Raw genomic sequence first — 13,125 nt, forward strand, 5'->3', positions numbered from 1 at the left:
TTATCCAAGAAAAAATGGGTTGTAATGATGCATATAAACACAGCACTATTTTTGTAGGATTTCTCCCTTACTTCTATAAATCTTTTCTTCCTATGAGGCCTACATCTTTGAGGGGCAGCAGATACAAAACAATCTACTTAAGTCACAAGTAAGCAACACCTTGTGGGAAACAAACTGTCATTAACATGAAAACAGGTACTTTAAAGAAATAGAAAAGAATTCCAAAGAATTAAACAGAGATTGATGCTTGGATCCTTRTGTGACTTCACCTCTTTTTCTTGACCATCTGAAGCACCCGATAACTTCTTGGACATTTGTYCAAGTAAGGCTCCTTCTCCACCTCTTAAGAAATACTGGTTTTACCTGTTAAAAAAAACCCCACTTTTATCCTTTATTCAGCAGCACACATGTTCCCTACTGAGCATCCCAAATGTATTCCTTCTTTTCAGGTATATCAAAAAACTGTTACAGACTATTAATACAGATATTGTAGAAAATGTGAAGCATGTAAGAGCACGGAATTTTGCTCTACTGAAAGYTCTTTATTATTGCATAATATCAGACCATGACAAATGTTCACCATCACCATAAGGAAAACATTCATATTGCTACCCACTGCCTGAAGCAGAGCAGTGTGGAAATCCTTACTGTAAACAGCATCACGGTTTCCARCAAGTGCCTCACCTTGATGAGTTACTCCTTCAGCACAAAAARGACACAAAGAAACATTTGCTCACTCCTGAAAAGTAATTTAACACGAATGATGTTCAGATTGACACACCACCAGCTTAGAAAATGAATTCTCTTTGGGCAAGTAATGGAGAAAACCCTGGGGACAACTGTTATCATGTATTTTATATTTGCCACGCATTTTTCAAAACTCCAGTTGCTCTTGTAACAACAAAAAGTTGCAGAAAAGCTATTCCATCATTATCAACTGTGAACTCAGGCTAAAGGTAGGAATTCACTCCTACTTGTTCACTTTCATGCTTTTAGATGAGTGGGTAGCGTTGCATGTTTTCACAAAAAAAAAAAAACACCAACAAGTATTTAGATCTTAATAGATATCTAAGTTCCATGARGAACCAAATATTTCTGGATGCTTTTTCTTTGCGCCAATACCTATTGTTTAGAATTTATTTTGCCACATCATGAAGCTATGTTTACAGTTTTCACACTTCAGACTATTAAATTAAAACATGGCAGGATTCATAGATGTATAAAATGCCTAAACATGCAGTAAAGATCTATTAGGAGCTATCTTCCATTGTGTTCACATCAACAGGTGATTTAAAATTATGGGGGAAAACTGAGCACAGGAGAACGTTCATTTTCATTTTAGAGTAGCATGACTATGACTGATCTTTTCAAATGGTTCCACACTGCAACTTTGGTCAAATTTTAAACTGAATATAAAGTCAATGAAGATGATCTATGTAGATACATGAACTGTCCTTAAATATTTCTTCTGACAGCAAGTTTCTTACGAATGGGAATCAACACACTTATATTACCAACATGACAGTGAAGCATTAATTCACTAACATCATGTCTAACTCCCACTTTCTGGTCAATAGGTAATGAGGAGTTTGGTTTCTTTAAATCCAACATCAAATGCCTGGTTACAGAATCCTTGACCAACATTTAAAGGTACTTTTAAAGTCTTTTCATAAAAGCAATTGGCAAGTTAGAATTCATTTTTAATAAGCAGAATGAGGCCCAAAGTATTCTGAATTTTTATTAAAATAGTCTTCCTACAGTAGTGGAATTATTTAGCAAAGTCAAGCCACCCCCTGTTGCACAGCCTTTTCARTAACACAACAAATTTGATCTTCTCTGCTCCTCTGGTGATCAGCACTGCTGGCTGATAACGGCTCTGCTTACAAACACAGATGCTGTTTTGACCACGAATGCAATTTCCAAGCAGCCAAGACACAGCTTTACTGAAGAGAGAATCACCTTTCCTTCAACAAAACCAACTTCTTCTAAACTTTTACAGATGGATATAATTCCATGCACAGTCATTAGATCCAGAAACYTCTCAGTACGAGAACCAGAAGTTGCTTAATGACACATTACACGTTGATTTGTGACGCTCTGCATGCAGTTTGCTTTTTAAGACTTTTGGGCTGCTTCCTTTTGTGAAGGCAATGCGTTCAAGATGGGGGATGTCTGGTTCCCAGCACTGCCTCTATCTGCTGGATGTCATTATGCACTGAAGATTTATGTTCAACTTCAAATCAAATGCAAGTTTCAAACCCTAAGCAGGGACGCCCACAAACATATTGTTCTTTGGAGAACAACTCTCTGGCTCCATAGATATAACTTGAACAGAGTAGTTATGCTCTTCTGCAGCCCATGCCCGATCCAGATCCACAAGTCCCATGCACTGCTTTCCTAAAATGAGAGCAAGGGAAAGGAYAGAAACTTAAAATGTAGAAACATTATCRGAAATGTGCACTTAAATATTCAATRTTAGGAAAACACATCAGTAAACCACCTAAAAAATAAGTTCCAAATCTGCTTAAAAACATCTTAATCTGGTTTATTTTCCTAATCACATCTCTGACTTGTAACCCTCATTTAGCTAAGGCCTTGAGAAGATTAACTCTTTATATATGAAGAAAGGCACAACTATTTTAAAGTATCCTCAAAACTTACAGAAAAAAAATAATACTTTAAGGCAAATGGGAAGAAGAAAAATGCCTAGTTTACCCCTTAGCTCTCTGAAATGCCAAACTTCTATTCCCTTTATAACCATAACTGCTTTCCTCCTGTACTTTCACCTAAAATCTGAAAATCTCTGGTTACTGAACAGAAACAACAGACTAAAATATCAAAAAGTGGATCCGGTGTAATTGATTTGAGACATATTAATGTAACTACTTTTAAACAAACATACTAAATTGGTAATGCAAATTAAGCTTATTTCAGATTTACCTGCAGAAAAACCCAGGAASTACAAAGGGGTTTTTTTCTACTTAGGAGATTTTCTGCGTAAAAAATTATTACAATTTAGCCATAACAAGAAGATGAAACCATTTGTCTTTACTTATTTACTAATTTTAATTGATTGTTATGTTCTGAAATACAGAATTGACTTGTCAGATTGTATTTTCAGCAGCTTGAAATTCTACTAAAAGAAAAATTTAATGCTACTTTGAAATGTTTTATCCCTAATAGTTATAGTCTTAAATAACAAACAGAGCACAATCTTGCTTCAGTTTCAAACACAAAGACCCTACCKTTTTTCTTGTTCTTGAGAGAATTGTATAGTTAAATGCATTTGGGGTCTGAGATAAAGAGACAGGAGCACCTCCTGTTCACCTTTGGCAAAGGAGTCTGGCATTCCAAACTACCSTCTGGAACTGCTTACCTCTCTTCCCTGAATATAAACAGAGCTTTAGTACCTGTATCATTACCAGCCCTGTTAGGTACCCTGGTTAGGTGCCTGGAGAAGTTTTGGGCAGGTGGCACCAACACACCCTCAGTATCTTTGTATTTCAGAGCAGGTGGTGCACATCACATTTTAATGCAGTGCTCACTCCGATCTACTCTGTCCATAGTGAGCCCATGGCCAGAACTATCTTCTCCTTCTCAGCTGAATTCCTTAGTTACAAAAGGATTTCACTACTTTCAGTTCACCAAAATTACAACATTTGGACTCTCTTCTGTCGGTGGCCTGAGATGTGAAAGGGGTAGAATTGGTTAGGAGACAATTTAGAGATAAAATAATAAGGGAGGGCCTGAAAAAGAACTTTCCAACTCAGTCCTGTATGGATTCATATGCTGAAGGGAGAAATTATCAGTTTCTATAACCAACCAAGAGAGAACTCTGCAAATTACTTTTTGTGGCCCTATCCTCCCACATTTGTGGTTTCATAGAAAATCACCATCTGTAGTTGATTGAACAAAAGGGCATTTACGTACTCTTGCCACTGACACCAATTTCATTACTCCAGTGTACACACTGAAGGGAAGCTGGGWTTGTCACAAGTGGGGCCTGGCTACCTGGGTGCTCTCAGTAAGCCTGTGAAACTCATGGAGCAGCTCTGTGTAGTCAGGTGGACTGTAGCAATGTTCACAAAGCCATCCAACCATTCATTTTCCACTCAGGTATAACTTCCACATGTAGAGGGTGAAAGCCACGTCCAGTGAAAATGGTACACAGGATTTTGTTCTTTTAAGAGGGAATTGCTGTGTGTASCAGAACTGCGTTCAACTCCATCTCTTTATGGTCACAGACACTACAGAAAGTGGTGGTAATTCCTTAGACAAATGTGTTGTTTTGGCCATGACAGTCACAGACAAAATGCTGTATTTTACAGCTTACAAGTAATGAAAGGAAATGATTTGTCACTTCTCTGAAGTCACATAAACTCAGTGGTAATTGCCAAAACAATTGTGCTGTGTTCACAACACAACCCTAAAATATTCAAAAAGTAGCAGAATAAGTAATTTTGCCACCATTTAAAATGAGAAGAAAGTCTCCATCTGGTCAGGAAAACTTTCATTAAATGAAAYATACAGTTTTTTAATTCCTGATCATGCATTGCACAAGAACAAAATTTAAAAAAACATTATTGCCATGGCTGAAACACTGACCTCATTCAATCTTCAATTGTTTGTAAGCAAACTTAAAAATACCGCCAAACAAGATTCCCAGAAAACCAGTTTTGAAGCTGAAGCAGAACACAGAAATGACAACCATATTCATTGAGATAGACTAGTATCAAATGGAACTTACAGAAAAGTAACATTCTTGAAAACAGAAAAAGGGATGACGTAGGGGGAAAGAGAGAATAAAATTATATTTGGGGTTTCTTGTCAGGGCAAACATAAAAATTACATTTGTGTTCCTTATCCCCTTCTGTCTTTTTTGACCTAGAAGCTAAATACAGCTAATTACCAGACAGGACCGCACTATTTTTTTTGATAAATACACGCTTATATATACCCTTTATACAATACACCCTTTTATAGGTCAAATCTTATTCCACATATTTGAAGTGTTCTGTATTTGCTGTCCTTCTGACCAAAGCCAGCCCAACCCCTGCAATTCAGTCTTATTGTTTGCAGCTGGCATTAGATGTTTGCCTATCAGGAGAGTTATCCCCAGTGACTACAAGCAGAACAAAGGGGGCACATGAAAAAGGGGCACACTGAAAATCACTTCTACAAATAGCCAGTGCTTTTAATGTGAGATGAACCACCAATAGCAGGACTTTAGTGAACTTCAAGAAGATCTCATGCTTTTCAGAGAATCATGGGGGGGAAAAAAAGATGAAGCAAAAAAAAAAAAAACAGTAAAATGCAAACTAACTTTCTCATATTGATGATTTTGGAAGAAGAAAGGAGTTTTTACAGGACAGAAGACAACAGCAAGAGATGAAATGTGACAGAACTTGAATTTTTCAAGTGTCATGTGAAGACATCTACTTAGTGCTCCATTCACAAATGTATGATTTCTTCCTTTATGTATCAAGGTAAAACCATTACTGAGATGGTTTACACAACAGCTGTAGAAATTCATACCAGTTAGCCTACGTTCAGGTGGAAGCTGAACAGCTGTCTGATCTGCGAATCTGCAAAGGATCATGTGCTCCTATAAAAAAAAAAGAAAAAAAAACCAAGAAAAATCTGAATAAATGCTTAAAAGTATCAGAAATGCTACCATGCTGAAGACAATATTTCTCAAAAAAAAAAAAACCTGTGCGCAAATCCCAATTTTTATACTGCAAATAAAGTAATAAGTGCTTGTAATCTCAACCCTTCTCCTCATGAGTATTCGTTTCTTGCTAAACTTCCTAATTCTTTGCACCAGTTGAACTGGACGCAATGTATACAAGACAGCATTCTTCAAAGACATCCTGCAGACTAATCTTGCCTTCAAGAATGGATGAGCAACACAGCCATCTTCTAGCAGAGTCATCATATGGCAGCTTCTCAGCATGAATAAGCAGCCAAGACAAGTCAACAGTAAATTTGAACATTCCTCCCAAGCAGTGATTTTGAATCCACAGGCTGGTGGGTCAAACTTCATCTGCCCTACCAGATCCATTCAGGTCCTGAAGGCAAAGAATATCTGGCTCTGAATAGAAAGGTTTCCTCCATCAAAATGAGCACAATTTACTTCCAAACKAGCCCTGTTTCACTACCATTTTCTGCAGAGGCTTTGAAAACGGCTGCTGTTGATTTCTCCCTGTCAATCACCCGGGGGGATGGTGCAGGGGAGGGTGCAGAGCCCCATCCTCATTTGCCTTCAATCCCCATTGCCTGAGCCAGCACAATATCTCCTCAAAGACCAGCCGTGCCAAGGAAGGCAAGTTAGCCAGATGGTGAGAGGAAGAGCCTGGCAGGTGCAGCAGTGAAATTGCTGCTCTGATGACAGCTGTGCTCTGTGGGACCAYTGCAATATTAAGTACAGGAGAGACTAAATCAGAACCGTCTTAGAATCACACAACATTCCCAAGTCTCCTGACAATGTCATGGGGAGAAAACAGAAATGGGCAACAACAAAAAGTGCTCTCCTAAGCAAAGCTTCCAGAGCTATAGCTCTGAAACAAGGACATGTCTTGCATCCAAAAGATGTCTTATATGAAATTATGATTTTAAAGACTTTGTCCTTGTAATAGGTGGACAGAGCAACTTCACCTAAGGATATCACAGGTTCTTTCAGTAATCTGAAGTAAGGGTACTTATTCCAGCATCTTATTCAAGGGACATAAACATCCAATTCTTCACTCCACAAAAAAGCTTCGTATCAAATCACAATGTTAATTCCTCCAGTACACTCCATACAATTCATAAATGCACACCTGGCCACAAAAARTTTTCCCACATATTATAAAATAAAATATTATCATCACCTGATGGACAAATACTACTCATTTAAATACAATTTATAATATCTCAATGCAAGGATATTTGTTCCACAGTACAGCTCATTGACATGAAGGTTTCCAGCTCACAGCTTCATAAAAAAAGAACATGTTATAACACATTTACGACTTAAATATGTCACACCCAGTCAGTTCCATTCAAATATGGCTATTTTTGTAGTACAGAAGATGTGAAAATGTTAAACCCAGATGTGACTACTGGTGAATGGATAAGAAGGGGTGCCATGGACAATGTGGCACTGTCAGAAGACAAGCAGCAGTGACAGGCAGCTTGGGGAGAAAAAGAGGGATTTAGAGAAGAGGGAGAAGATCARTGTTAGCACACAACTCCTCACCAGCCTTCAGGCACCTGATACAACTTAGCTTTTTGCAATAGCAAGCTCTCAGCTCTCTGAATCTGACCAGAACCAAGGTAAGTCTTGTCAGTTAACCWGAAAATCTGGACTGACTCCAATCCCTGGCTTCTTATAGAGGTGATCCAGAAAGATAAATTAGAGGCCTGTACAATGAGTACATTGTTTCCTCCTGACACARTGATTAAATTGTCACATTGCCTGTTGTCAGAAATAAGAAGTACTTCTAAAATAATGATTAGAAACCTTCTAAAGAGGTATAAACAGCTAACTTGCTTACTAGAAGATCCACACCTTCAATTCCTATTAAATTTCCAAAGCTGTACTTGCAAAATTATACAGCTCTACTTTCCAATTCTCTTTGAGTCTTGATGAAGTCAGAAATGTATCATGGTAGAAATCTACAGCTGTGATAACCTCATTCCTTGCAACTATAACCTAATGAATTACAGCAYAATGTTCTCATCAAAAAAGTTTTGGAAATGCCAGAGTTCTGCATGTCTTTTTAGATATTACTAAAATGGAAGATAAGAGAAATTAATTTAAAATGAGAACTGGAAGGGGTGACACCGAAAAAGTCTGGCTAACACATGGCAACTTTGGCTGCTAGCCAATAACCTGTAAGTATCAATATGAATTATAAAACCCCATCCAGCTAGCTGCATAACTGAAATTATTTATAACTAGGATTATTTAAGGCACCAACCAGCCTAGACCAATTGTATAGACTCTTGTGTTACTAAGAGCAGCAATATTTTTTAACCTTATCTTTGACTCCGGTGCCCTTCTGCAACAAAATAATAAAATTCTAGAGCTTCTACAGTGTTGACAAACCTCTGATGTAAATTTCCATGGATTAACAGATTAAGAAAAAATTCACTGAGTTGCAATGAGATTACACAYACTATCCTTATCTAGGCATCCTTGACTTTATAATTGTAATCATCTCTGTACTGTCAACAGGTTTAACAATGCTAGTAATTTTTTTTTTTCTGAACTAAAACCCAAGTTCTTTGTGATTRTGTCTTAGAGAAGTTGAAAGAAACATTAATCACAGGGAAGAAATAAAGGCAGCTCCAAATCCACCATGCAGCTTTTATCATCTCACTCTTTGGGCATTTATTACCTGATAACTGAACTTCCCTTACAAGATGGCTGGAGATTCTCTAAATTTTTAAAACTCTTTCTAATTTATAATTATAAAGGATAATCTCCATTTTCCTGCCACATACAGTATCTTTGAACTGTCCCCAAAAGCATTTGGATATTAGAAACACCCTCCGTCACATCCATACTTATGTTACAAAGAACTATTCTGCATCTCCAAAATTAATTTCTATATTGTAAACACAAAGAGCCCTGTCTAGAATTTGACCTGTAAATTTAATGAAGTTTCTATATACCCTTGCTTCCCTCAAAAGGAAACATGTTCTTTCATCAAGTGTCTCTAACCTTCAAATTTCAGGTTGCTCATCACTAACTAGTTTAAACTCACAAGACAAAACTTAACAGATCAGTATCARTTTTCTGCTGTCCACCTCTCTGCTCTTGTCCTTTTCCACTCCCCATTACCTTCTCTGGTAGATCGGCACGTTTCAGTGATAATTTCTCCCGAATTTCTCTCAGATTATCTCCACAGATCCCAGCTCCACAGGGTCAAAAGACGCTTTAATATTTTTTTAATAATTTTGAACAACATTTTTAAAACAGAACAAAATAAAAATACTGTATAAAATTCTTGCTGATCTGTATAAACTCTTCCTACTTACTATGTTTTAGACATAAATTAGAGGGAGGAATGTAATATTTAATACAACAGTTGTATTTAAYACCTAAACAAATTGGTATCCTGTAGTTCAACACCCTGATACATGCTGAAGTACTTTAGGAATGGCTCACTTATACATTTATGACAAAAAATGGCGTTTTTTTGTGGAGAAACTATTTCGTTCTATTGAAGAAAAGAACCCTTAAAAATAGATATTGGAGAGAAAATACGATGACACCTGCACTAATAATGAACATTTCACTCAACACACGCCCATCCTTGATATTAGAAGATAACCACCTACATTTCATTTGATAAGAAGACTCAGTGAAATGCAGGAAACTACACAAAAACATCTCCCCCTTTCCCACCCTTGTAACATACCTTGTAGGACAAAATTTCTTTGAACTGATGACTGAAAAAAAAATAGATAATTCAATTAGCATCTAAAACCAGCAAAGGTAGAAAATAGAAGCAAGCAATAAATACTTGAACACAGTTTAAAGAAAATAGCAATATCTGAATCATTTAGAAAGGCATTAAAAAATTCTAAAACCCATTACAGTTCCAGGTGACTTGAAAATGAAAAGTGTACTTGGCAGTGTCTTTTTTCCCCGTTACATTATTAATCAAAATTCTCTTTTTAGATCATTCTAAATACTAACACATATTTACTGTTGTTTCCTCACTGTCACAGAAACTCTTTATATATATTTAATAATACTCTAGACACACATATATTTTGTTTGTATCAAAAAGTAAAGGGTCTTTACAATGGAACCGAGTACASAACACAGGCACTGTGGTGATATGGCCAGGCTGTAATGTTTTATGATCACATAACCTAAGGAAAAAAAGAAAAAGCCAACCCTAAAATTTAGCTCAAGCCCAGRTTGATAACTTTTTCATAGACTTACGATGTTAGATTCAAAATTTTAGCAAACACAAACATTCTTGCAGCATTTACAGCAACAGAAGTTATCCAAGTGATGATTTTCAATCTTTGTGGTCTAAAAACATAGCTGGTCAAAAGTTAAACATTATCCAGCAAATTTTAAAACAAATAAACTGAGAAAAACTATATGCCTGCTTAGTTTGGAAGGCTTAACACTTTATTCCCTATTCCTTAGAAGACTTATTTGTGGTATTGTGTTGCAAGAGAAAACAAAAAGGGGCATGCACAAAGAGATGGAAGAATCAAATTGAATAAGAAAACACTGTTAAATGCAAAGGTAATCAAACTGACACGTTATAAATAATTATTCTCCACAGACTTCTGTGCCAGAACACTTTGATATTATAGAAAAAGAAAATATTTCATATAAATGCATAATATCTTTTTAGATTTGTTGATTCCTTTTAAGAAGAATATTTCAGTTTCTTATTTCAGAAATATATACTTAAGTCATTGATGTAATTCCTAGTAGAATTAAATCTAATTCCTCTAGGACATCCAAAATGCAAAGCTCAGTTTTATGGAGAAAAAAAAAAAGCCAACCAAAACACAACCCTTTTCCCCTATCTAGTTCTGACTCAGAAGGCTATTTAACCTCTTGTCTTCTGCCACTTTATGCTTATCTTTTACTTTTTATGTATATCAAAAACATTAAAATTCTATAGCAGTATCTCTCACAGGACAGATTTGAAGACAAAATATGTACACAATCCATTCAAGAAGTATTAAAAATATGAACTGAAATACAGGAGAGCTTATCTAGCTGGGAATAAATCAGAGGAGTTTCACAAGCAGTAAACTGTGGTATAAAGCAGACCCATTTCTTTAAACCAGCTGCTTACATCTTCCTCTAACATTAAAACATCAATTCCCCTTCTGAGAGTAATTTTCATGCRTTTTCTATTGACTTTGTGATGTAAAGATAGAAGGTCTGCATATTAGATACYGTATCTACTATGTTGATTGTATAAAGTCTTCTGAACCATGAACAGACAAATCCAGAAAAAAAAAAATCCAGGAATTACCAATCTGTCTGCCTTTCAGGATGGGTTGACAAACAGGAAGAAACAGTTACATTGTAAGCGTGAATCAGCTTAACCTGGTCACTCACAATGACTTCAATTCCTTAATTCTATTCTCTTCTAGGATTTTATTCTTTCACTTAAGTTGAKATTTTATGGCTTATCTTGCAAGCTTTCGTTTACCTTCGTGGATATTTGAACTTGACTGTATTTTGAATGAAGCCATAGCAGCAGGGGGAGATGACAAAGGCTGCCCCTGCCCTAAGGCAGTGTTCAATCACCATGTCTGTGGCCACACCACAGGCATGCAGAGCCACCTACAGCAGGAAAAACAAAAAACAARGAAAGAGAATTCATCATTGGAACATTCTAAATACAATCCAGCATTTTTTGGTTGACTGAGTTACTAAAATCAGGAAGGTTTTGCAACTAAAACTGTTACASCAAACACCTGGTCCTTAATTCTTCCATTCTTCATTCCTCTCCTTCATATYTATGTGGAGCAAAATTTAGTTTATTCCATCAACAAGGGAAGCGTCARCACTGAAGAAGGGTCACTCACTAAAAGCATTCAAAAGGCAGGTGCACTTCACTGTGATATCAAGYAGACTAAAACCAAATCTTCAGAAAAATAGTAGTCGTAGAATAGATAGTAACAGAAAAACTATGCAGTGATTTGGCAAAAGTCTTCGTCAGGCCAAAAGGACTTAGAAATACAAAGAACCATATGAAAACTGGATTTGAACTAAGCACTAAGAGAAGTAACAAATACACCTGAAGGTAATAATTGAAGAAAAAAATTACGCATAAATTTAGATAATTTGACTTTACGGAGTAAAAACTTCAGAAAACAAACACTGAAGCTGGGGGAAAGCATCAAATACTATTTGCCCTGCTTTAAATTTTGTTCTCTCCTTTCTCTTTTCTATCTTTTTCTTGGCAATGGGCTCTTCAACTAAAACTAAAATAACATTTGATCACAACTACCTGTGAGCACTGATGTGTTTGGGCAACATACAGTTTGCACCCAAATTCTTCCTGCTCTCCTACAGAAAGGCAAGTTACTGCAGTACTCAATATATTGCAAGGRAAAGCAAGCAGCTCCCTCCTATCTGTACCTGGGACGCCAAATGGGTCATGTGAAATGGAGGCTTTACTTCCTCTCCTCCCATGTGTTCAGTACCTCAAAGAGTAGGTCTGGTGCATACTTTAAGGACATTTCTGAGGCACATTTCTAATTTTATGCAGCAGTGTGGATTTATAAAACTACATTATTTGCTTTGCTTTTTGTTCACTGTAAATTTAGAGAAAAGGTTTAAAACTGCACAGCTCAGATTTCAGGGTWCAAAGCTGCCTTTCAAGGTAGAGCAACTGGAAGATAAAAACTTTGCTCTCAGATACAAATTAAAATAAAATCTTTTTTGTTCGCAGTCTTTTTGCTCAGCTAAGAAGGCCATTAATCATTGACTGAATTGTAGCTGCATACAGATGGAAACAAATATTCTTGTCTCAAGCAGAACATTAAAAAGTAACAGTAAAATAATTCCACAATGAAAGTGTTCATACGATTTTAACAACAAAAATAAAACTAGTTTAACATCAGAAATAAATTCTTAATATCACAGCAATAAGATTATCATGGAACRTAATTATAATTACTTCCTCATTTATCCAAGTAGAAAACAAAGCTCTCTGCTTTGCTTGCACATTTGAAAAAGAGAGCTTAAAATGGCAGCAAATAAAACCAGTAGCTTTGCTGAGTCTGTATGACTGTTACACCAACTGTTTTCTTCTYTGGTTTTCTGAGATCCCATTAAGTCAATAAAAAATCACAAATAAAATTAAAGAAAAAGTTTTCTCAGGATATCCTATATGTTGATCTCACTATTTGAAATAAAATATAATGTGAAGACTAATGCAGATATTTGGAAATGAAGGCCTGGAAATGAAGAATTTCCAAGTGAACTCTTCTCACATACACTTCGATTATCTTSCTTGTCACAAAACTTGAACTACAGAATATTTTTTTATTAAATAAAAACTCCATAGAGTTAATATCGTGTTGACTTTCAAAATAGGCCCCTAAAAATTAAGACAGGAATTCCAATGACCACGGAAGTGGAGA

The 13,125-nt window shown here is 36.2% G+C and overlaps 1 protein-coding gene across 3 annotated transcripts in view; it reads right to left on the reverse strand.

The window, feature by feature from the left end:
• Nucleotides 1-1,035: 1,035 nt before the first annotated feature.
• GSTCD (glutathione S-transferase C-terminal domain containing) overlaps nt 1,036-13,125 on the reverse strand; it is a 50,593-nt gene continuing 38,503 nt past the window's right edge. For all 3 annotated transcript variants that reach the window (XM_057379238.1, XM_057379237.1, XM_057379236.1), the window contains 4 exons: nt 11,184-11,317; nt 9,408-9,438; nt 5,536-5,605; nt 1,036-2,397 (listed from right to left, as the gene is read on the reverse strand). In XM_057379238.1, the coding sequence (XP_057235221.1) occupies nt 2,261-2,397; nt 5,536-5,605; nt 9,408-9,438; nt 11,184-11,317 (372 nt within the window). In that variant the 3' untranslated portion in view covers nt 1,036-2,260. The remainder of the gene's footprint in view (nt 2,398-5,535; nt 5,606-9,407; nt 9,439-11,183; nt 11,318-13,125) is intronic.

Source organism: Malurus melanocephalus, unplaced genomic scaffold (genome assembly GCF_030028575.1).
Source record: "Malurus melanocephalus ecotype Western Australia unplaced genomic scaffold, MMel_1.1 scaffold_394, whole genome shotgun sequence".
Classification (NCBI taxonomy): Eukaryota; Metazoa; Chordata; class Aves; order Passeriformes; family Maluridae; genus Malurus; species Malurus melanocephalus.